Source organism: Anolis carolinensis, unplaced genomic scaffold, assembly GCF_035594765.1.
Source record: "Anolis carolinensis isolate JA03-04 unplaced genomic scaffold, rAnoCar3.1.pri scaffold_38, whole genome shotgun sequence".
NCBI lineage: Eukaryota > Metazoa > Chordata > Lepidosauria > Squamata > Dactyloidae > Anolis > Anolis carolinensis.
Window position 1 is genome coordinate 120,399 of NW_026943847.1, and position 23,580 is coordinate 143,978.

General features: G+C 47.4%; 2 protein-coding genes across 3 annotated transcripts in view; both read right to left on the minus strand.

The window, feature by feature from the left end:
- The window catches only part of LOC107983865 (zinc finger protein ZFP2), a 114,829-nt gene that overhangs the window by 74,465 nt on the left and 16,784 nt on the right, over positions 1-23,580 (minus strand). The gene's annotated exons all lie outside the window — the stretch shown is intronic.
- On the minus strand, positions 18,997-23,578 carry LOC134294942 (zinc finger protein 436-like). The gene has a single exon (XM_062966877.1). It carries the CDS (start codon positions 23,576-23,578, stop codon positions 22,823-22,825), a length of 756 nt encoding a protein of 251 aa, XP_062822947.1. The 3' UTR covers positions 18,997-22,822.

Sequence of the window (23,580 nt, forward strand, 5' to 3'; positions counted from 1 at the left end):
TAAGGGGGAGCAGGACTTCCCTGGATCTAGACGATATTCCCCTATTGATGCAGGCCAGAATCCCGTTGGCTTTTTAAGCTGCTGCATCAGATTGTTGGCTCATGTTTAACTTGTTGTCCACGAGGACTCCAAGGTCTTTTTCGCACACACTGCTGTCAAGCCAGGCGTCCCCCATTCTGTATCTTTGATTTCCATTTTTTCTGCCGAAATGAAGTATCTTGCATTTGTCCCTGTTGAACTTCATTTTGTTAGTTTCGGCCCATCTCTCTAGTCTGTCAAGATCGTTTTGAATTCTGCTCCTGTCTTCTGGAGTGTTAGCTATCCCTCCCAGTTTTGTGTCATCTGCAAACTTGATGATCGTGCCTTCTAACCCTTCGTCTAAGTCGTTAATAAAGATGTTGATGTCACGACCCAGGCGGCAGAGGCACCAATAACCATACACAGAGGCCAGAATCTAACTAATATCTTTATTGAAGGAATATATAAAGTTAATAAAAACAAGTATAGAAAATAGTCCAGAATTAGACCCTTCAGGAAAGGTCAGAATTAGTCCAAAAAAGCAATGTCCAATAAGAAATATTAAGGTCCAAGGTTGTAATCCAATAACCGAAACACTCACTTTGCCAAGCAAAGTGAGGGGAGATGACAAGGTCCTTAGTCCATAAAACTTGAGCGTGGCTAGGAAATAACTTGATACTTGAAACAAGGCTTGAACGTGGAACAAGGTAACTAAGAACAAGAACAAGGTCCGTGGAATAACTTGGTAAAATCCGTGAAACAAGGCAAGGATTAGTCCTGGGAAACAAGGCAAAGTCCGTAGGTAAACAAAGGCTGGGAAGCAAGGCGAAGGCTGGATAGCAAGGCAAGGCTTGAGCTGAAGCGAGGCTTGAATCGGAGCGCGCTGTCCAGACACAACTCGCTCCGCAGGCTGACGAATTGACTCCGCGAAGTTGCTACGCGGGCAAAACACCTATATAGAGTCCAACTTTCTCACCAAAGCGGTTCTCTGGGAATCAGAAACGAAAGCTAAACTCTGAGACCAGATGTTAAACTCCTTAAAGATTCTCACGAGAACCAATGTTAATTGGCAACATTCTTAGCTGCTATCCTCGCACTCCTGCGCGAAGCTGAATCCAAACTTCTCTGTTGTTTACAAAACTCCCGGCGCAAGAACACGGGAGAAGTAGGCTCTGGGGTTGTTTGACATACTTCTGGGGCACAACTTTCTTGCAGGTGCAAGGTTTCCAGATCTGCCTGGGAAGGATCTGGCTGAGAGGAATCCAGTTCAGACTGGGAAGGTAAAAAACCCAAGTTTTCATCTTCATCAGGGATTACAATGTCCTGAGCAGGACTACAAGGCCCATGGTTCATCACACTATCCCCCTCCTCAGGGCCCCTCCCAAACTGGGGTCCTCTCCCCGAGGCGCGAGGTCGCGGTTTGGTGGGATAGGTCAGATGGAAGCGACGGGTTAGATCAGGAGCATGGACTGTGGAGGCGTCTTCCCAAGAGCGTTCCTCAGGCCCAAAACCCACCCAGTCAATGAGATATTGTAGGCGGCGGCGATGAAAGCGAGAATCCAAAATGTCCTCAACCTCGAACTCCTCCTCCCCATTCATCAAAACAGGAGGGGGGGCCGGTTGGTCTGTATCAGGTCGCACACCATCCGCCGGAAGGAGCAGGGAACGGTGAAACACTGGGTGAATGCGCATTGAACGCGGAAGTTGGAGTTTGAAAGTCACGGGGTTTAATTGCGCCACCACTGGATAGGGGCCAATGAAGCGGGCATCTAACTTCCGGCATGGGCGGTGGGAGGGCAGAAAGCGAGTGGACAGAAAAACCCGATCTCCTACCTTGATTTCGGGGCCCGGTTGGCGGTGTTTGTCAGCGTGGCGTTTATAGTCCTCCTTGGCTTGGTCCAGTTGCTGGAGCAAAAGTTGTTGCACCGCTGTGAGTTCCTGCAGCCAATCCTCTGCTGCGGGAACTTCTGAAGTTTCAATGACAGGGGGAAAGAAACGTGGATGGAAACCGTAGTTTGCAAAGAACGGCGTTTCTTTTGTAGAAGCTTGAACTCCATTATTGTAGGCAAACTCAGACAGTGGTAACAGAGAAGCCCAATTGTCCTGTTGGTAGTTTACATAACAGCGAAGATACTGCTCCAAAGTGGCATTAGTGCGCTCCGTTTGCCCATCTGTTTGGGGATGATGAGCTGAAGATAAGCGAGAGTCTATGCCCAGTAGTTTTTGTAGTGCCTTCCAAAAACGAGAGGTGAATTGAGATCCACGGTCTGTGACTAAACTCTTGGGCAATCCATGTAGTCTGAAAACATGCTGAAGAAATAGATCCGCAGTTTCTTTGGCCGTGGGGAGGCCTTCGCAGGGAATGAAATGGGCTAACTTGGTGAATAGGTCCACCACCACTAAGATCGTGGTGAATCCACAGGAAGGTGGTAGGTCAGTGATGAAATCCGCGGAAATTATTTCCCATGGGCGAGATGGGGTAGGAAGGGGGTGTAAAAGCCCTGAGGGCTTCTCCCTTCGTATCTTGGAGCGCTGGCATACTGGGCAGGTGTTGACATATTTTTCCACATCCTTGCGGATCTTGGGCCACCAAAAATCTCTTAGGATCAAATGCATGGTTTTAAATAGTCCGAAGTGTCCTGCTGGTTTGCAGTCATGACACAGACGAAGCGCTTTTTCCCTGCCCGGTCCGGGTGGGATATAAACATGATTTCTATAGCAGAGCAGCCCATCTTTAAGCGAAAAGGGAAAATGCAGACCTTGGCGAAGTTGGTCCTGCGCCCAGGCATCTGCTTGCTGACTAGCCCTGATTTCTTGAGCACAGATGGGTCCTGGAGTAGGGGAAGTTGAACCAATGGGACTGGATTTGGTGTTCCCCACTGTGAGCGTGGCAAAGTTCTCAGGTTGTAGCAGTTGGGATTCAAAGGTCTCCTTGCGTCCTGCAGCGTATTCCGGTTTACGTGACAGGGCGTCTGCTTGCTTGGTTTGAGCTGGGGTCACATAATGGATCTGGAAGTTGAAACGTTCAAAGAATAAAGCCCAACGTTGCTGCCTCTGATTTAGTTTGCGGGCAGTTCTTAGATGTTCTAGATTACGATGATCAGTGTGGACTTCAATGGGGAATTTGGCCCCTTCTAGCCAATGTCTCCAAGTTTCAAAGGCTGCCTTTATGGCCAGTAGTTCTTTTTCCCAAATGGTGTAATTCCTCTCTGGTGTGGTTAGTTGACGAGAATAAAAGGCACAGGGATGGAGGTGATCTCCCACCGGTTGTAAGAGTACAGCCCCAATTGCCACATCAGAGGCGTCCGCTTGCACCACAAAAGGGGTTCCAGGATTTGGGTGCTGTAGAATTGGCTGGGAGGTGAATAGTTTCTTCAGTTGCTGGAACCCTTTCTCTGCTTGATCAGTCCAGCGGAAAGGCTGCTTTCCACGGATGCAGCTAGTGATGGGGTCGGACCAGCGGGCAAAATCTGGAATGAACTTGCGGTAGTAGTTCGCGAACCCCAAGAAACGCTGCACCTCTTTCTTGTTAGTTGGCGCCCGCCATTCCAATACTGCTGAAACTTTGGCTGGATCCATGGAAAGCCCTAGAGGCGAGATGCGGTAGCCAAGGAAATCTACCTCTTGTAGATCAAAAGCGCATTTTTCTAGCTTGGCATAAAGTCCATGATCCCGCAATCGTTGCAACACCATTTTGACGTGGTTCTCATGTTCTGATTGTGATCTGGAAAACACCAAAAAATCGTCCAGGTAGATTATCAAGAATCTGTCTAGATAGTCCTGAAAAATATCGTTGACAAAATGCTGGAACGTTGCGGGAGCTCCGCATAAACCGAAATTCATAACTCGGGACTCGAATAATCCGAATTTAGTCTGGAAGGCGGTCTTCCACTCGTCCCCTTCTCTGATGCGAACTAGATTATAAGCCCCCCGAAGATCCAGCTTGGTGTAGACCTTGGCTCCTCGAAGTCGGTCCAGTAGATCCGAGATTAAGGGCAGGGGATAGCTGTTCCGCTTGGTGATATTGTTCAATGCTCTGTAGTCCACCACCAAGCGTAATTCCCCTGACTTCTTCTTCACAAACATCACTGGGGAGGCGGCTGGGGATTGAGAGGGTCTGATGAACCCCTTGCGAAGGTTTGTCTCTAAGAATTCCCTGAGAGCTTCTTGCTCTGGTTCAGTCAGGGAGTAGAGATGCCCTCGCGGGATCGGGGCCCCCTCCACCAAGTCAATGGCACAGTCATAAGGTCTATGTGGGGGTAATTTTTCGGCTTCTTTCTCATTGAATACATCCCAATACTCGGAGTACTTCTTTGGCAAGGTGATGATGGGCTCGGAGTCTGTGGCATGGCATACCTTGGCTACGAGGCAATGGTTTTGGCAGTACGGTGAAGCAAACTGCAGTTCTCTGTTGGACCAGGAGATGTTAGGGTCGTGGAGTGTCAGCCATGGAATTCCCAAAATCACAGGGAAATGGGGAACCTCGGTAACAAAGAAGGAAATCTCTTCCATATGTTCCCTTATCCACATCCTGGTGGGTTCCGACCACTGGCTTACGGGGCCCGTCTTGAGGGGACGGCCGTCTATGGCTTGCACCACACGGGCATTCTTGAAATCATGATATTGTAATCCCAGAGAGTCGGCATACTCTCTATCGATGAAATTGTTGGTAGCTCCAGAGTCTATCATGGCGTGGATCATGACGGGTCCCCTTTTTGCTGACCATAATGTGACCACGAGAAGGAACAGGACCCCGGTTGGCGGCTCTTGGATGGATTTTTTGACCGGGTTGGCGAGCCTCTCTACACCCGGTCGTTGGCTTCCCCCGCCGGCTGTGTGCCAGTCGGCTCAGACGCCTTCGACTCCGTGGAGGACGCCGCCGCAAGACGGGCGGCAGGCTTCCCTTTGGCTGGGCACTCTCTGGCGAAGTGGCCCCCGTTCCCGCAGTACCAGCAGAGGTTCAAGCGTTGACGACGGGCCTTCTCGGCGGCATCTAGTCTGGGACGCACATTGCCCAACTGCATCGGCACCTCCTCGCCTCCTCTGGGGTATGGGGTTGGCGGCGGGGGTCTCCACACCGGACGTGGCTGAACACTGGCGGGAGCGGGGGGTTTTGCCCCGGCTCTACCGCCCTGGCCTCGAACCCATTGTTTCCTGTTGGCAATCATGACTTCAGCCCGTAAACATTGATCAATGAGTGCCTCGAGGGTCTGGGGAGGATCCACCTTGGAGATTTCTTCCAGCATTTCAATGTTGAGACCCTCCCGAAATTGTCCTCTGAGGGCTACATCGTTCCAGCCGGTGTTGTGGGCCAGCACGCGGAACTCGGCTATGTACTGAGACATGGGTCTGTCTCCTTGAAGGAGGCGCCGGAGTTTGTGACCGGCTGCCTCCAAATTGTCCTCGATTCCCCAGGTCTCCTTAAGGTGATCCAAGAAGCGTTGTGCTGAATTTAGGTGGGGGGAGGCTTGATCAAACAGGGCCGTCGCCCAGCTAGCCGCTGGTCCATCTAGAAGACTGTAGACCCACGCCACCTTGATGTCTTCTTGGGGAAACTCGGCATCACGGGCCTCTAGATAAGCTTGACATTGGCGGCGGAAAACATGAACCTTAGCAGCTTCTCCAGAAAACTTGGTAGGCAACGCCATGGCCGGGAGGCGAACTCCGCGCTCCCTCAACCCTTTTATTTCTCCATCCTGCGCGTTGAGTCTGTCACGGATGCGGTCCACTTCGTCCTTGCTGATGGTGTAGCTGAGCGGCTGTCCAGCCGGCGCGGCTCCGGTAGACATCCTGGCCTCGGTTAGTTGGTGCTTATGGGTGGCGGAGTCAAACTGTCACGACCCAGGCGGCAGAGGCACCAATAACCATACACAGAGGCCAGAATCTAACTAATATCTTTATTGAAGGAATATATAAAGTTAATAAAAACAAGTATAGAAAATAGTCCAGAATTAGACCCTTCAGGAAAGGTCAGAATTAGTCCAAAAAAGCAATGTCCAATAAGAAATATTAAGGTCCAAGGTTGTAATCCAATAACCGAAACACTCACTTTGCCAAGCAAAGTGAGGGGAGATGACAAGGTCCTTAGTCCATAAAACTTGAGCGTGGCTAGGAAATAACTTGATACTTGAAACAAGGCTTGAACGTGGAACAAGGTAACTAAGAACAAGAACAAGGTCCGTGGAATAACTTGGTAAAATCCGTGAAACAAGGCAAGGATTAGTCCTGGGAAACAAGGCAAAGTCCGTAGGTAAACAAAGGCTGGGAAGCAAGGCGAAGGCTGGATAGCAAGGCAAGGCTTGAGCTGAAGCGAGGCTTGAATCGGAGCGCGCTGTCCAGACACAACTCGCTCCGCAGGCTGACGAATTGACTCCGCGAAGTTGCTACGCGGGCAAAACACCTATATAGAGTCCAACTTTCTCACCAAAGCGGTTCTCTGGGAATCAGAAACGAAAGCTAAACTCTGAGACCAGATGTTAAACTCCTTAAAGATTCTCACGAGAACCAATGTTAATTGGCAACATTCTTAGCTGCTATCCTCGCACTCCTGCGCGAAGCTGAATCCAAACTTCTCTGTTGTTTACAAAACTCCCGGCGCAAGAACACGGGAGAAGTAGGCTCTGGGGTTGTTTGACATACTTCTGGGGCACAACTTTCTTGCAGGTGCAAGGTTTCCAGATCTGCCTGGGAAGGATCTGGCTGAGAGGAATCCAGTTCAGACTGGGAAGGTAAAAAACCCAAGTTTTCATCTTCATCAGGGATTACAATGTCCTGAGCAGGACTACAAGGCCCATGGTTCATCACAGTTGAACAGAACCGGGCCCAGGACGGAGCCCTGCGGCACTCCACTTGTCACTTCTTTCCATGATGAAGATGACGCATTAGTGAGCACCCTTTGGGTTCGTTCGCTTAGCCAATTGCAGATCCACCTAACCGTAGTTTTGTCTAGCCCACATTTTACTAGTTTGTTTGCCAGAAGGTCGTGGGGGACTTTGTCGAAGGCCTTACTGAAATCCAGGTAGGCTACATCCACAGCATTCCCTGTATCGACCCAACTCGTAACTCTATCGAAAAAAGAGATCAGATTAGTCTGGCATGACTTGTTTTTGGTAAATCCGTGTTGACTATTAGCAATGACCGCATTTGTTTCTAAGTGTTCGCAGACCACTTCCTTGATGATCTTTTCCAGAATCTTGCCTGGTATCGATGTGAGGCTGACCGGGCGGTAATTGTTTGGGTCGTTCTTTTTTCCCTTCTTGAAGATAGGGACCACATTCGCCCTCCTCCAATCTGCTGGGACTTCTCCCGTTCTCCAAGAACTCTCGAAGATAATTGCTAGTGGTTCTGAAATAACTTCCGCTAATTCCTTCAATACTCTTGGATGTAGCTGATCTGGCCCTGGGGACTTGAATTCGTTTAGAGAGGCCAGGTGTTCCTGGACAACTTGTTTCCCTATTTGGGGTTGGATTTCCCCCAATCCTTCGTCCATTCCATGTTGCTGAGGTAGAAGATGGCTTTCTTTTTGTGAGAAGACCGAGGCAAAGAAGGCATTGAGCAGTTCTGCCTTTTCCCTGTCCCCTGTCGCCATCACCCCATTTTCTCCTTGCAGAGGCCCTATCGCCTCCTTTTTCTTCCTTTTTCTACCAACGTAAGCAAAAAAGCCTTTTTTGTTGTTTTTTATGTCCCTTGCAAGCCTGAGCTCATTTTGTGCTTTAGCCTTGCGAACCTTTTCCCTACAGGTGTTGGCTATACGTTTGAATTCTTCTTAGGTGATTTCTCCTCTTTTCCACTTCTTGTGCATGTCACTTTTGAGCTTTAGCTCAGTTAGAAGTTCTTTGGACATCCATTCTGGCTTCTTTGCACTTGTCTTATTTTTCTTCTTTGTTGGCACTGTTTGCATTTGCGCCTCGAGTATTTCACTTTTGAAAAACTCCCATCCATCCTTAACTCCCTTGTTTTTTAATATTGGTGTCCATGGAATGCCGCTCAGTAATTCCTTCATTTTTTGGAAGTCAGCTCTCTTAAAGTCAAGAATGCGTGTTTGACTTGTCTTAGTTTCAGCATTCCTTTGTATTGCAAACTCCAGGAGCACATGGTCACTTGCCCCTAAGGATCCAACCACTTCAACTGTATTGATCAGGTCTTCCACATTTGTTAAGATTAGATCAAGAGTTGCTGATCCTCTTGTTGCCTCTTCTACCTTCTGGACCATAAAATTGTCTGCAAGGCAAGTGAGGAATTTGTTGGACTTTGTACTCTTGGCTGAGTTTGTTTTCCAGCAGATATCGGGATAATTGAAATCGCCCATGACTACTATATCTCTTCTTTGTGCCTGTTTGGTCAGCTGTTGACAGAAGGCTTCATCAAGTCCTTCATCCTGACTTGGAGGTCTGTAGTAGACACCCACGACAAGATCTTTTTGAGTCCCGGTTCCCTTGATTCTTATCCAGATGCTTTCTAGCTGGTTTCCCGGATTACAGTCTTGCATTTCTTCTGCAACGTAACTGTTTTTGACATATAAAGCTACTCCCCCTCCTCTCCCATTTGTTCTATTTCTGTGAAAGAGGTTATAGCCCTCAATGGCTACATTCCAGTGATGGGAGTCATCCCACCAGGTTTCAGTGATGCCTATGACATCGTATGTGTGGTGCTGTGCTAAGAGTTGGAGTTCCTCTTGCTTATTTCCCATGCTCTGAGCGTTGGTGTAAAGACATGTAAGCCCCTGTGACCTCCCCTTGAGCTTTTTATTTGGGATTATTGTGCTCTTCGTACTTGGTCCTTGCTGTGTTTGTGCAGCCCTCCGTTTAGCCTTTTGGCGGTTCCCTGTGGTCGTGGGTAATATAGTGTTCGCCAGGCTGTTGTTCCCCTCCCCCAGTAGATCTAGTTTAAAGTTCGCCTGATATAGTTTGTGAGTCTGTGTGCAAAAAGATGTTTTCCTGCTTGTGTGAGATGCACCCCATCACTTGCCAATAGGCCATCCTCCTGGAAGAGTAGACCATGGTCAAGGAAGCCAAAATGCTCCTCTTGGCACCATTTTCTGAGCCAGTTATTGACCTGTACTATTTTTCCGGCCCTTGTAGAGCCGTGTCCTACAACGGGGAGGAGGGATGAAAAGATCACATGTACATTATACAGTTTTAGCTTTGTTCCCAGAGCTCGAAAATCATTTGTGATCTTTTGAAAAGTATGCCTAGCGGTGTCATTGGTACCTACATGAATCAACATAAGGTGGGGAGGGTGATGGGGCTTTAGGAGCCTGCTGAGCCTCTGAGTGATATGGTGTATTTTTGCCCCCGGGAGGCAGCATGTTTCTCGAGCCATCCCATCCGGTCTGGAAATGATGGCTTCCGTTCCTCTAAGGAGGGAGTCACCTACCTGAGAGGCCTGCTGTTGTGCTGCAGAAGAGGCCAGAAACATCTCCAGCCAGTCTGCCTGTTGCTGCCTCTGGGACTCCTTGTGAGTAGACTGCAGCCCCAGGCCCTTTCCATCTGGGTGTGACTCAGCACTTCCTAGGAAGGACCATCTATAAAGCCTGAGTCCACAAGGTCCTGGCAGGGCTGAGAGGCCTGCTGTTGTGCTGCAGAAGAGGCCAGAAACATCTCCAGCCAGTCTGCCTGTTGCTGCCTCTGGGACTCCTTGTGAGTAGACTGCAGCCCCAGGCCCTTTCCATCTGGGTGTGACTCAGCACTTCCTAGGAAGGACCATCTATAAAGCCTGAGTCCACAAGGTCCTGGCAGGGCTGAGAGGCCTGCTGTTGTGCTGCAGAAGAGGCCAGAAACATCTCCAGCCAGTCTGCCTGTTGCTGCCTCTGGGACTCCTTGTGAGTAGACTGCAGCCCCAGGCCCTTTCCATCTGGGTGTGACTCAGCACTTCCTAGGAAGGACCATCTATAAAGCCTGAGTCCACAAGGTCCTGGCAGGGCTGAGAGGCCTGCTGTTGTGCTGCAGAAGAGGCCAGAAACATCTCCAGCCAGTCTGCCTGTTGCTGCCTCTGGGACTCCTTGTGAGTAGACTGCAGCCCCAGGCCCTTTCCATCTGGGTGTGACTCAGCACTTCCTAGGAAGGACCATCTATAAAGCCTGAGTCCACAAGGTCCTGGCAGGGCTGAGAGGCCTGCTGTTGTGCTGCAGAAGAGGCCAGAAACATCTCCAGCCAGTCTGCCTGTTGCTGCCTCTGGGACTCCTTGTGAGTAGACTGCAGCCCCAGGCCCTTTCCATCTGGGTGTGACTCAGCACTTCCTAGGAAGGACCATCTATAAAGCCTGAGTCCACAAGGTCCTGGCAGGGCTGAGAGGCCTGCTGTTGTGCTGCAGAAGAGGCCAGAAACATCTCCAGCCAGTCTGCCTGTTGCTGCCTCTGGACTCCTTGCCTACTGCCCCCCTCCCTTTTTCCCAGCGCTGGCCTACTGCCCTCCTCGCTTTCCCCAGCATTGGCTATTGAGTGGTAGAGTGGTATACTATAGGAAGGTTCTCTGAGAAGGTAACAGGAAATGAGTTGGAAGGAAACTTCAGGGAAGAATGAACTCGCAAACCTATGTGATCTGCTGGGAAAATCATTCAATACCGTCTTGCAACAGCTGGAAATACTGAACTTGAAACTTGACCATCTCTTCAAAGGAATTTCCCTGATTGTAAAAAATCCTTCTCCTACGGACATTATAACAACTATATCAACCAGGCCCATTAACATGAATAAGGAATTAAGTTCTCTGGAAGGCCGTGGGGGAATTAAGCCTAAGGAGGAGAAGGTAGTCGTCGGATCAGGCCTTGGAGTAACTAGAAAGGGGGGTGGGGCCTTATCTGGGGGAATGAGCATGGGGAGGATGGATAGGAAGGATACCAACAATGCCCTGCAGAAGCCGAATAATGAGCTGTCCTCTAAATTGGTTGAACAACCTTTGGATACTTCCTGCAATTCTCAACATCTTTTACGAACAAATAAGGTTGCAGTGGAAGTTTCAGACTCATTATTGAATAGAGGCAGGTGGACTTCTAAGCGAGCGGTCCAGATATCTCTCTCTCAAATTTTATCCATAAGCCGGTCGGAAGTGAAGATTAAGACTATCGACTGGCTTTGTAGGGAGTACCAATCCTGGAACCGCTCCCTGTGTCTTATCATCGGCTTGGAAGATAAAATATTAAGGGATAAATTGTATTTGTGTGGGCCTAAACTGCAACAGTGGGGCATCACTCTTAGGAGGGTGCTAGTAGACCCACTAATTCGCCCCTTGGACATCGGGCCGAGTATGGATGTTCAAGATTCCCCATTGCGAAGTCATGCTTGTTCTACCCCCCAGTCCCACAACAAGTCTCCACTCTTGTCTAGTCGGCTTACTATTCATGATGAGGCCAAATCAATCGATGCCTCTCTCCCAATAATGGAGAGAAGCTCCTTTTGTAAACAAACAAGCACTTTTGGAGGCTTTCCTTTCCAGGACAGTTGACTAGTCCCGGCAACTGGCAATTCCGCCCAGTTTTTCCATCAGGGGGAGGAGGGCTTGACTGGAGGTGGCTCCATTGAGGTGATATGGGGGAGGAGAAAGCACGGTCACCACCAACCCAGGAAGAAGCGCAACAGAGTTTTTGCGACCCTGGAGAGGATTAGGTGTGGTAGTCTTCAGGACAGACCCCCCAACCTTAAGGTCCTGCTTTTGAACGCCAGATCTGTCAATGGTAAAACAGCTGTCATCCAGGATTTGATCCTGGATGAGAGGGCAGATCTGGCATGCATTACCGAGACATGGCTGGATGAGCTGGGAGGTGTGAATCTTACCCAGCTGTGTCCTCCTGGTTTCGGGGTGCATCAACAGGCCAGAGTTGGGGGGCGGGGAGGAGGAGTTGCGGTGATCTTTCGGCAGTCCATCGCCCTGATCAGGTGCGCCGTTCCACAATCCCCGAGGTTCGAGTGTGTCTTCCTGAAGGTGGGAGCCCGAGACAGCTTGGGGATTCTGTTGGTGTACCGTCCACCCCGCGACCCAGCAGTCTCTCTGTCCGAGCTAGCAGAAGTGGTCTCCAATGCGGCCCTTGTCTCCCAACAACTGATAGTTTTGGGAGACTTTAACATTCATGCCGAGTCCACATTGACAGGTGCAGCTCAGGATTTCATGGTTGTCATGACAACCATGGGGCTGTCTCAAGTTATATCAGGGCCCACACATCAGGCAGGACACACCTTGGACCTTGTTTTTGTTGTGGACGGTGGAACAGTCAGAGTGGAAGAGCAAAACATTCTTCCATTGTCATGGTCTGACCATCATCTGATCTGTTTAAGTATCGCCGTGCCTTCTAACCTCCGCAGGGGTGGTGGACCCATTAAGATGGTCCGCCCCAGGAGACTGATGGATCCGGATGGACTTCTGAGGTCTCTTGGGGATCTTCCTGTCCTGGAGACTGGCGATCCTGTCGATGTCCTGGTTGATCGCTATAATAGTGAGCTATCAAGGGCATTGGACACGATCGCTCCCGAACGTCCCCTCTCACTGCGTAGAGTCGCGTCGACTCCTTGGTTTACCGAGGAGTTGGCTGTGATGAAGCGTAGGAGGAGGGGACTAGAGTGCATCTGGAGGAAATCTCGGGACGTGTCCGACCAAGCACGGGCTAAAGCCGCTATTAAGGCGTACTCCGTGGCTCTGCGAGCAGCCAGGAAAGTTTTCACGACTGCCCGCATAGCGTCTGCAGCCAACAGGCCATCGGAGTTGTTCCGAGTTGTGGGGGAGCTCCTGCGGCCTCCTGAGGTCCAGGGGCTTCCCGATGACTTGGCAACTGGGTGCAGCGATTTCGCGCACCACTTTGCAGGCAAAGTTGCTCAGATACGCCTTGAGCTAGACTCCAGCTCAATTGTGGTCTCAGCGGAGGTAACCGAGGTACCTGTCTGTTCGATCTTATGGGATTCTTTCCGGCTTGTTCTTCCTGATGACGTGGAGGGGATTCTTGGGTCTGTGAGGGCGACCACCTGCGCTCTGGATCCTTGTCCCTCTTGGCTGGTCAAGCTGGCCAAAGATGGGTTGTTGGATTGGTTTGTGACCATAATAAATGCTTCTTTGGTTCAGGGGTCGGTGCCATCCTACTTTAAGCAGGCGGTAGTAAAACCACTACTAAAAAAGCCTTCGCTTGACCCATCTATTTGTAACAACTACAGACCAATCTCCAACCTCCCGTTTTTGGGCAAGGTTCTGGAGCGGGTGGTTGCCACGCAGCTCCAGGAATTTCTCGATGACACTGATTTTCTGGACTGCTCGCAGTCTGGCTTCAGGCCTGGGCACAGTACCGAGACGGCTCTGGTCGCCTTGGTGGATGACCTCCGCAGGGAGCTGGACAGGGGGAGTGTGACCCTGCTGGTTCTCTTGGACATCTCAGCGGCTTTCGATACCATCGACCATGGTATCCTTCTGGGGAGGCTCGCCGGGATGGGGCTCGGTGGCACGGTTCTGCAGTGGCTCCGGTCCTTCCTGGAGGGTCGTTCCCAGATGGTGAAGCTGGGGGACACCTGCTCGGACCCCTGGCCATTGACCTGTGGGGTCCCGCAAGGGTCTATTTTATCCCCCATGCTATTTAACATCTACATGAAACCGTTGGGAGAGGTCATCCGGAGTTTTGGAGGGCGTTGCCATCTCTACGCAGATGACACGCAAATCCACTACTCATTTCCATCTAACTCCAAGGAAGCCCCTCGGATTCTGAACCAGTGCCTGGCCGCTGTGGCGGACTGGATGAGGAGGAACAAGCTGAGGATCAATCCTGACAAGACAGAGGCCCTCCTGGTCAGTCGCCCATCTGATCGGGGTATTGGGTGGCAACCTGTGCTGGACGGGGTTGCACTCCCCCTGAAATCACAGGTCCGCAGTTTGGGGGTCCTCCTGGATTCAGCGTTGACGCTTGAGGCTCAGGTGTCAGCGGTGGCCGGGAGGGCTTTCGCACAACTCAAACTTGTGCGCCAACTGCGACCATACCTCGTGAAGTCTGACTTGACCACGGTGGTGCATGCCTTAGTTACCTCTAGACTGGACTACTGTAATGCGCTCTACGTGGGGCTTCCCTTGAAGACGGCCCGGAAATTACAATTGGTCCAGCGCTCGGCAGCCAGATTAATAACAGGGGCGAGCTACAGGGAACGATCTACTCCCCTGTTTAAAGAGCTCCACTGGCTGCCGTTCACTTTCCGGTCCCAGTTCAAGGTGCAGACCATCATCTATAAAGCCCTAAACGGTTTGGGACCCACCTACCTTAGGGACCGTATCTCCTACCATAAACCTGCTCGTTCCCTTCGTTCATCCGGGGAGGCCTTCCTTTCGCCACTGCCTCTGTCCCAGGCCCGTCTTGTGGGAACGAGGGAGAGGGCTTTTTCTGCTGTGGCCCCCCGACTGTGGAATTCTTTGCCCACTGAGATTAGGCAAGCCCCCACCTTGTTAGCCTTTAAGAAAGATCTAAAAACATGGCTTTTCCGATGTGCCTTTGGGGAGTAAATGTAATATATTGCTCTGGCCATTCCCCTTGGTTTTTATCCTTTAGACTGCTCCACCATTTTATTTCCCTGTTTCCCCCTATTCCTATGTCTCTCTCTCCCGAGTTTTTAATTAAGTGTTCATGTGGCCCGCCCTGTTTTTTACTGTTTTCTCTGATTTGTGCTGTAATGTATATGATTATTTTGCACTGTTATATTGTGTTATGATATGTTGTTTTATTTTGTTATATTGTATGGTGTCTGGGCATGGCCCCATGTAAGCCGCCCCGAGTCCCCATTGGGGAGATGGTGGCGGGGTATAAATAAAGTTTTATTATTATTATTATTATTACTACCAAGACCTGTTTCCTTTGAGGATTGACAGGGTCCCTTTTGTGCAAGACAGTGTGTATGTCCCGTGAAGAGTGTTCCTGTTGAAGTGAATCATGTAGGTGTAAAGTGTTGTCCTCCTCCTCAACATCCCCAGTGCATTCGTCAATGACAATCCATTGAGATACATCCGAGAGCCCATTACTCTCCCAAGGATGTTCCTGTTGCTCCTGGTCTACAATTGGGGATGGAGCATTTGCATGATTACATAAATGTGAATGTGGTGATGCACTGTCCCCGTCCGGGCTATCCCCTGCGCATTGATCAAGGGTGGCCCACTGAGTGGTATCTAAGAAACTGTGGTCCTCCACAAGATGTGTTTCCTGATTGTATGTTAATGGCGTTAGAATTTCAAATCTGTTGTGTAAATGCAGCTGAGCAGAGGAGTTCTGCGGAGGCCTTCCTTCCCTTCCCTTCCTTTGCCTTCTTTTCTCTTGTCCTCCCTTCCTTTTTCTCTTCTCTTCCCATATTTCTCTTTGCCTTATTTTCTCTTCCCCTTCCTTCCTTCCTTTCCCTTCCCTTGTCTTCTTTTCTCTTGTCCTCCCTTCCTTTTTCTCTTCTCTTCCCATATTTTCCTTTGCCTGCTTTTCTCTTCCCCTTCCTTCCTTCCTTTCCCTTCCCTTGTCTTCTTTTCTCTTGCCCTTCCTTCCTTTTTCTCTTCTCTTCCCATATTTCCCTTTGCCTTATTTTCTCTTCCCCTTCCTTCCTTCTCTTCCTTTGTCTTCTTTTCTCTTGCCCTTCCTTCCTTTTTCTCTTCTCTTCCCATATATTCCTTTGCCTTCTTTTCTCTTGCCCTTCCTTGCTTTTTCTCTTCTCTTCCCATATTTTCCTTTGCCTTATTTTCTCTTCCTCTTCCTTCCTTCCCTTCTCTTCCTTTGTCTTCTTTTCTCTTGCCCTTCCTTCCTTTTTCTCTTCTCTTCCCATATTTTCCTTTGCCTTATTTTCTCTTCCCCTTGCTTCCTTCCCTTCCCTTCCTTTGTCTTCTTTTCTCTTGTCCTCCCTTCCTTTTTCTCTTCTCTTCCCATATTTTCCTTTGCCTTATTTTCTCTTGCCCTTCCTTCCTTCCCTTCCCTTCCTTTTGTCTTTTCTCTTCCCCTTCCTTCTTTCCCTTCTCTTCCTTTGTCTTCTTTTGTCTTGTCCTTCCTTCCTTTTTCTCTTCTCTTCCCATATTTTCATTTGCCTCATTTTCTCTTCCCCTTCCTTCCTTCCCTTCTCTTCCTTTGTCTTCTTTTGTCTTGTCCTTCCTTCCTTTTTCTCTTCTCTTCCCATATTTTCATTTGCCTCATTTTCTCTTCCCCTTCCTTCCTTCCCTTCTCTTCCTTTGTCTTCTTTTGTCTTGTCCTTCCTTCCTTTTTCTCTTCTCTTCCCATATTTTCCTTTGCCTTATTTTCTCTTCCCCTTCCTTCCTTCCTTCCCTTCCTTTCTCTTCTTTTCTCTTGTCCTTCCTTCCTTTTTCTCTTCTCTTCCCATATTTCCCTTTGCCTTATTTTCTCTTCCCCTTCCTTCCTTCCCTTCCCTTGTATTCTTTTCTCTTGTCCTTCCTTCCTTTTTCTCTTCTCTTCCCATCTTTTCCTTTGCCTTATTTTCTCTTCCCCTTCCTTCCTTCCCTTCCTTTGTCTTCTTTTCTCTTGTCCTTCCTTCCTTTTTCTCTTCTCTTCCCATCTTTTCCTTTGCCTTATTTTCTCTTCCCCTTCCTTCCTTCCCTTCCTTTGTCTTCTTTTCTCTTCCCCTTCCTTCCTTCCCTTCCCTTCCTTTGTCTTCTTTTCTCTTGTCCTTCCTTCCTTTTTCTCTTCTCTTCCCATCTTTTCCTTAGCCTTATTTTCTCTTCCCCTTCCTTCCTTCCCTTCCCTTGTCTTCTTTTCTCTTGTCCTTCCTTCCTTTTTCTCTTCTCTTCCCATCTTTTCCTTTGCCTTATTTTCTCTTCCCCTTCCTTCCTTCCCTTCCTTTGTCTTCTTTTCTCTTGTCCTTCCTTCCTTTTTCTCTTCCCATCTTTTCCTTTGCCTTATTTTCTCTTCCCCTTCCTTCCTTCCCTTCCTTTGTCTTCTTTTCTCTTGTCCTTCCTTCCTTTTTCTCTTCTCTTCCCATATTTTCCTTTGCCTTATTTTCTCTTCCCCTTCCTTCCTTCCCTTCCTTTGTCTTCTTTTCTCTTGCCCTTCCTTCCTTCCTTTTTCTCTTCCCTTCCAATATTTTCCTTTGCCTTATTTTCTCTTCCCCTTCCTTCCTTCCCTTCCCTTCCTTTGTCTTCTTTTCTCTTGTCCTTCCTTCCTTTTTCTCTTCTCTTCCCATATTTCCCTTTGCCTTATTTTCTCTTCCCCTTCCTTCCTTCCCTTCCCTTGTATTCTTTTCTCTTGTCCTTCCTTCCTTTTTCTCTTCTCTTCCCATCTTTTCCTTTGCCTTATTTTCTCTTCCCCTTCCTTCCTTCCCTTCCTTTGTCTTCTTTTCTCTTGTCCTTCCTTCCTTTTTCTCTTCTCTTCCCATCTTTTCCTTTGCCTTATTTTCTCTTCCCCTTCCTTCCTTCCCTTCCTTTGTCTTCTTTTCTCTTCCCCTTCCTTCCTTCCCTTCCCTTCCTTTGTCTTCTTTTCTCTTGTCCTTCCTTCCTTTTTCTCTTCTCTTCCCATCTTTTCCTTAGCCTTATTTTCTCTTCCCCTTCCTTCCTTCCCTTCCCTTGTCTTCTTTTCTCTTGTCCTTCCTTCCTTTTTCTCTTCTCTTCCCATCTTTTCCTTTGCCTTATTTTCTCTTCCCCTTCCTTCCTTCCCTTCCTTTGTCTTCTTTTCTCTTGTCCTTCCTTCCTTTTTCTCTTCCCATCTTTTCCTTTGCCTTATTTTCTCTTCCCCTTCCTTCCTTCCCTTCCTTTGTCTTCTTTTCTCTTGTCCTTCCTTCCTTTTTCTCTTCTCTTCCCATATTTTCCTTTGCCTTATTTTCTCTTCCCCTTCCTTCCTTCCCTTCCTTTGCCATCTTTTCTCTTGTCCTTCCTTCCTTTTTCTCTTCTCTTCCCATATTTTCCTTTGCCTTATTTTCTCTTCCCCTTCCTTCCCTTCCTTTGTCTTCTTTTCTCTTGCCCTTCCTTCCTTTTTCTCTTCTCTTCCCATCCTTTCCACTACCGAGAAGGAAGGCCCTGTCTCTCATCCCTGCCAATCATGCCAGCGAAGAGGGCGGGATTGAGAGCAGGGCCTCTCCAGACGGTCTTAGACTCCGAGATGGTTCATCAGGGGAGAGACGTTTGGACAGGTAACCCATCCAACACAGGCTGTGACCCTGTGCCCTGTTTGGCCTTGCGACTGACAAGGAAGACCTCTGCGTACAGATGACATTGAACTCCAAAACTTCAGATGATCTCTCCCAACGGCTTCATGTTGATGTTACACAGCGTGGGAGACAGTATTGAACCCTGCGGGGATTCTGGCAAGGGATTCTGCTTTTCCTGCCTGGCAGAAGGGGGTTGGACTAGATGGCCCTCGTGGTCTCTTCCAAATATACTATTCTGTGAATCTCTGATTTGGGTAAGAAGGCAAGGGCCTAGAGAGATGGGGGGGGGGTCCTCTCTCTGGATGACCCCAAAAAGGGGCTGGAGAGCGACCTGCGGAGGATGGTCTGGCTTGTGACGCTGCTTGGAGAGAATGGGGCTGGACTCCACGACCCACGGGATCAGTGGTTTCATGGCGAAAGAACACACATCTCCTCCTCCTCCTCCCAGTCAGTTTGGGTTGTGTGCTGAGGGGCTAATCATCTTCAGACCATGCAGGAATAAACCACCAAAGCACCCCCAACAGATGGTCATACCATCTCAGCTTAAAAACCTCCAAAGGAGACTCTTATGGACTCCCGATAGGAGCAGACTCCACTACTGAACAGCTCTTACCTTCAGGAAATGCTTTCTGTTGTGTAGGTGAGGCCTGCACAACTAGTCAGTGTTAATGAGTGATGGAAGGAAAGGAGAAGCAGAGGAAAACACACACACAAGACCCCTGCTAGACAGGCAGGTGAATTCAGTCCTCTCACGGCCTCCTCCAGCTATACAATGGGACAGACTGTCTCATAGGCAAGGAGTGGATTCCAACCCCCAAAACACTGCAGAGTCCTGGTCACAGTTTCACAGCCTCTGGCCTTGTAAACTAGTTCGTCTCTTTGAATAAACACTCTTGAGTTCTGACTTTCATCCAAAGTCCTTGGAGGTTTTATTCTTGATTTATTCACTACTTATAACTATTTACAGGTCTTCTCTTAATATACAAAGATACACAATAAGAACGAGTAAGGGCTGTTGGAGAGTGGCCTAGGCTGCCTCAGAGTGTGGTGGAGTGTCCTTCTCTGGAGGCTTCTCTGCAGAGGCTCTCTATCGGGAGTGCTTTGATTGTGCCTTCCTGCATGGCAGGGGCAGGACGGGGTGGCCCTTGGGGGTCTCTTCCGGCTCTAGGGTCCTAGGAGTCCATTCCAGGAGGAGGCAACACGGGGTCTCATGGACACGCCTTTCCTCTCCGTCCACCTCTCATCCTGACCACGGCCAACCCTTTTGGGATCCAACATTTCCTTCCTGCCGAGGGAGAAGCCCTTCCTTCTTTCCTCCAAGTGAAACATACCCAGCTGTCTCTCTCCGCCCTTCTCTACATCCCGTCTCTGGAGATATTCTGACCTGTCAATATCCGTCTTGAATTGTGGGACCGAGACCTGGAGACAGGGTCATTCCAGGTGAGTCTGACCAAAGCAGAAGAAAGGAGGCCGTGACTTCCTTGGATATAGACAGAATCCTCCTATCGGGACAGCCTGGAATCACATTGGCTTTTATAGCTGCTACATCATAATCTGTTTTTAAAAATAATTTATATTCAAAGACAAGAAAGAAAAACAAATGCATATTTATACAAATTACAAATACATTTATTATTATTTTTTTTAAAATCGTACATCCTTTTACAGCAGCCACATTATATTCAGTACAATCTGCAATACATTAACATTTGGCATCTACTGTTATTTTCACGCTTATACAGATTTCTTACCCTCACCACCGTGTTCCCTCCCCCAAGTCACTTTTTTATTTATCATCTGTCCAAAATTCCTTTTCATTCCCTCTTGAGGTAATTCTGTCTTTCTTTGTGAATCCTCTTCCACTACATTTTCTCCAGACATCATCACAACCACTTTGTTTCTAAATCCCTCTCCACGTCAACCTATCATTTCTTCCCAGTTTCCATACTTCCTTATACCATTCTTCTATCTCTATATTTATTTCCCTTTTCCAATTCCTTGCTATAAGCTGTCTTGCAATTGTTAATGCGTTTGTTATCGCATCTTTGTCCTCTTTTTCCAACTGTTTATTATTATATAATGAGAATAAAGCCATGCTAAGACTTCTTTCTATTTGAATGTTCATTGTGTCTTCTATCTCTCTTAATACTTTTCCCCAGAAATTATTTATATATTGACACTGCCACCACATATGTATGTATGTTCCCGATTCTTGGCATCCTCTCCAGCAATTGTTTGAGTAGTTTTTATTTATATTTCCTATTCTTATGGGTGTGAGGTACCATTTCCACATCAACTAAATAATAATTTTCTTTAACACATATGGATATATTTTTCAAGTGTCTTTGTCCCCATAATTGTAACCCCTCTGTTTCATTGATTTTCATTCCTATATCTTCTTTCCAAATCTTCTTGAAGGTGTTATTCTTTACTTTTCCTTTGTTTTTTTCAATTAATATTTTAGAAATTTTACTGGATATTCCTTTCAAATTTTTATGTTCCTAATCTTTTCTTTCTTCATTCCAACCTTTAGCCAATCCCCTATTTTATCTAAGTTTTTCCCCTTAATTTTTTTATCCATCATATATATTTTTTATTTTTTGAAAATGTCTTTTCCATTATAATTGGGGTTATTATTGAGCCATCTGTTATTAACTTTCTCCTGTATTTGTTCCATATTTCTAATGCATTACTCAACATTGGGTTCCCAGTTTACCTTATTTTTTTTTCTCATAAACTATTTTAAAACATATTCCGAATTTCTTCTTCCACTTTTCCTGAATCCATTATTAACTATTCTACATCCTCCTTTTCATCATTCCTTGTATAACCAATCTCAGTCTGTTTGCTTTATAATATTTTTTCATATGAGGAAGCGCTAATCCTTCTTCTTTTTGAGATCTGTTCTGTAACTTGTTTAGTCAATTTCTTTGACTGCCATTACAGTATTTATCATTTGTCCAAATGAGTCTCCTTTGGGGTGGAGAAAGGTGGGGTAGAAATGTTGCAAAGAAATAATGAATTCAACTCTTCTTCTGTAATCTGAAATGGCATTATAAATATAAGGTATATGTAAGTATAAAGTTTATCCTCAGAAGCATTTTCATTTTTAGTATTGCTGTCTTTCCAAACCAAGATAGATGTGTATTAATTTTTTTGAACTATTTTCCTCAATGCTACTACATTTACCTCTTCTATTTCTTTTAAGTCCTTTGTTATACTTACTCCCAGGTATATTAATTTGTTCTTGATTCTAATTCCCGTATGGCTCTGTTCTATAAAGTCTTCTTTCTTTGTATAATATAAACCCGTTGTTTTCCCAAATATCTTTTAATGATCCTCTCTCCTATCCATTTGACCTACCCAGATATTTAATCAATAACAATGTGTCATCAGCAAATAAGCTCACCTTCTGCTTTTCCTTTATTCCTACACCTTCTACATTCTTACTTTTTGGATGGCGTTTGCAAATAATTCTATCACCATAGCAAATAAAATGGTTCTAATCATCCTTTTATTCTACTTCCCATTCCAAATTAATTCATAATCTCACTTATTATCTGCCATGCTACACAATCAAGGCATTAGAATCATAGAATCATAGAATCATAGAATCATAGAATCATAGAATAGTAGAGTTGGAAGAGACCACATGGGCCATCTAGTCCAACCCCCTGCTAAGAAGCAGGAAATCGCATTCAAAGCACCCCCGACAGATGGCCATCCAGCCTCTGCTTAAAAGCCTCCAAGGAAGGAGCCTCCACCACGGCCCGGGGGAGAGAGTTCCACTGTCAAACAGCCCTTCTCACCGTGAGGAAGTTCTTCCTGATGTTCAGGTGGAATCTCCTTTCCTGTAGTTTGAAGCCATTGTTCCGTGTCCTAGTCTGCAGGGCAGCAGAAAACAAGCTCCCTCCCTCTTCCCTATGACTTCCCTTCACATAAAATATATCTAATGCTAGTATCCCCACTTTTAACTTCCTCTCTTGAGACACACATATTTTGTTTAATACTCTTCCTATCAAACGTGACATTTGTCTTCCTTTTACAAACCCAGATTGATATTTTCATATATACTTGTACATGCATTTATTCATTCTTCTCTCAGCCTTCTCTTCTGCAGGCTAAACATGCCCAGGTCTTTAAGCCGCTCCCCATGGGGCTTGTTCTCCAGACCCTTGATCATTTTAGTCGCCATCCTCTGGACACCTTCCAGCTTTTCAACGTCTCCTTTCAATTGCAGTGCCCAGAATTAGACACAGTGTGATTCCAGGTAAAGTGGTCTGACCAAGGCAGAATAGAGGGGTGCCATGACTTCCCTGGATCTAGACACTCTGCCCCTATTTATGCAGGCCAAAATCCCATAAGGAGGAGGGAGCAAGCTTGTTATCTGCTGCTCTGCAAACAAGGATGCAGAATAATGGCTTCAAAATACAGGAAAGGGGATTCCACCTGAACATAAGGAAGAAGTTCCTCACTGTGAGAGCAGTTCAGCTGTGGAACCTTCTTTGGAGGCTTTTAAGCAGAGGCTGGATGGCCATCTGTCCGGGGTGCTTTGAATGCAATTTCCTGCTTCTTGGCAGGGGGTTGGACTAGATGTCCCATGAGGTCTCTTCCAACTCTCTGGTTATATGATTTTGTGATTTCTTCCCCTTCCACTTCCTGTTCATGTCTCTTTTGAGTCATAGTCGTTAGAAGTTCTTTGGACAACCATTCTGCTTCTTGGCACTTGTCCTATTTATGTGGCTTCTCTCCTGTGTGAATCTTTTGATGGGTACGAAGATTCGAACTGTTACTGAAGTTCTTTCCACATTCCATGCATTTATGTGGCTTCTCCCCTGTGTGAGTCCTTTGATGGATACGCAGATGTCCACTCTGACTGAATCTCTTTCCACATTCCACACATTTATGTGGTCTCTCACCTGTGTGAGTCCTTTGATGGTTACGGAGATCTCGACTCCGACTGAAGCTCTTTCCACATTCCATGCATTTATGTGGCTTCTCTCCTGTGTGAGTCCTTTGATGGGCGCGTAGATTTCCACTCTCACTGAAGCTCTTTCCACATTCCATGCATGTATGTGGCCTCTCTCCTGTGTGCATCCTTTGATGGATACGCAGATGTCCACTCTGACTGAAGCTCTTTCCACATTCCCTGCATGTATGTGGCTTCTCTCCTGTGTGAGTCCTTTGATGGGTGCGTAGATTTCCACTCTCACTGAAGCTCTTTCCACATTCCATGCATGTATGTGGCCTCTCTCCTGTGTGCATCCTTTGATGGGTGCGTAGATTTCCACTCTCACTGAAGCTCTTTCCACATTCCATGCATGTATGTGGCCTCTCTCCTGTGTGCATCCTTTGATGGGAACGTAGATAGTCACTCCGACTGAAGCTCTTTCCACATTCCATGCATTTATGTGGCTTCTCTCCTGTGTGAGTCCTTTGATGGGCGCGTAGATTTCCACTCTCACTGAAGCTCTTTCCACATTCCATGC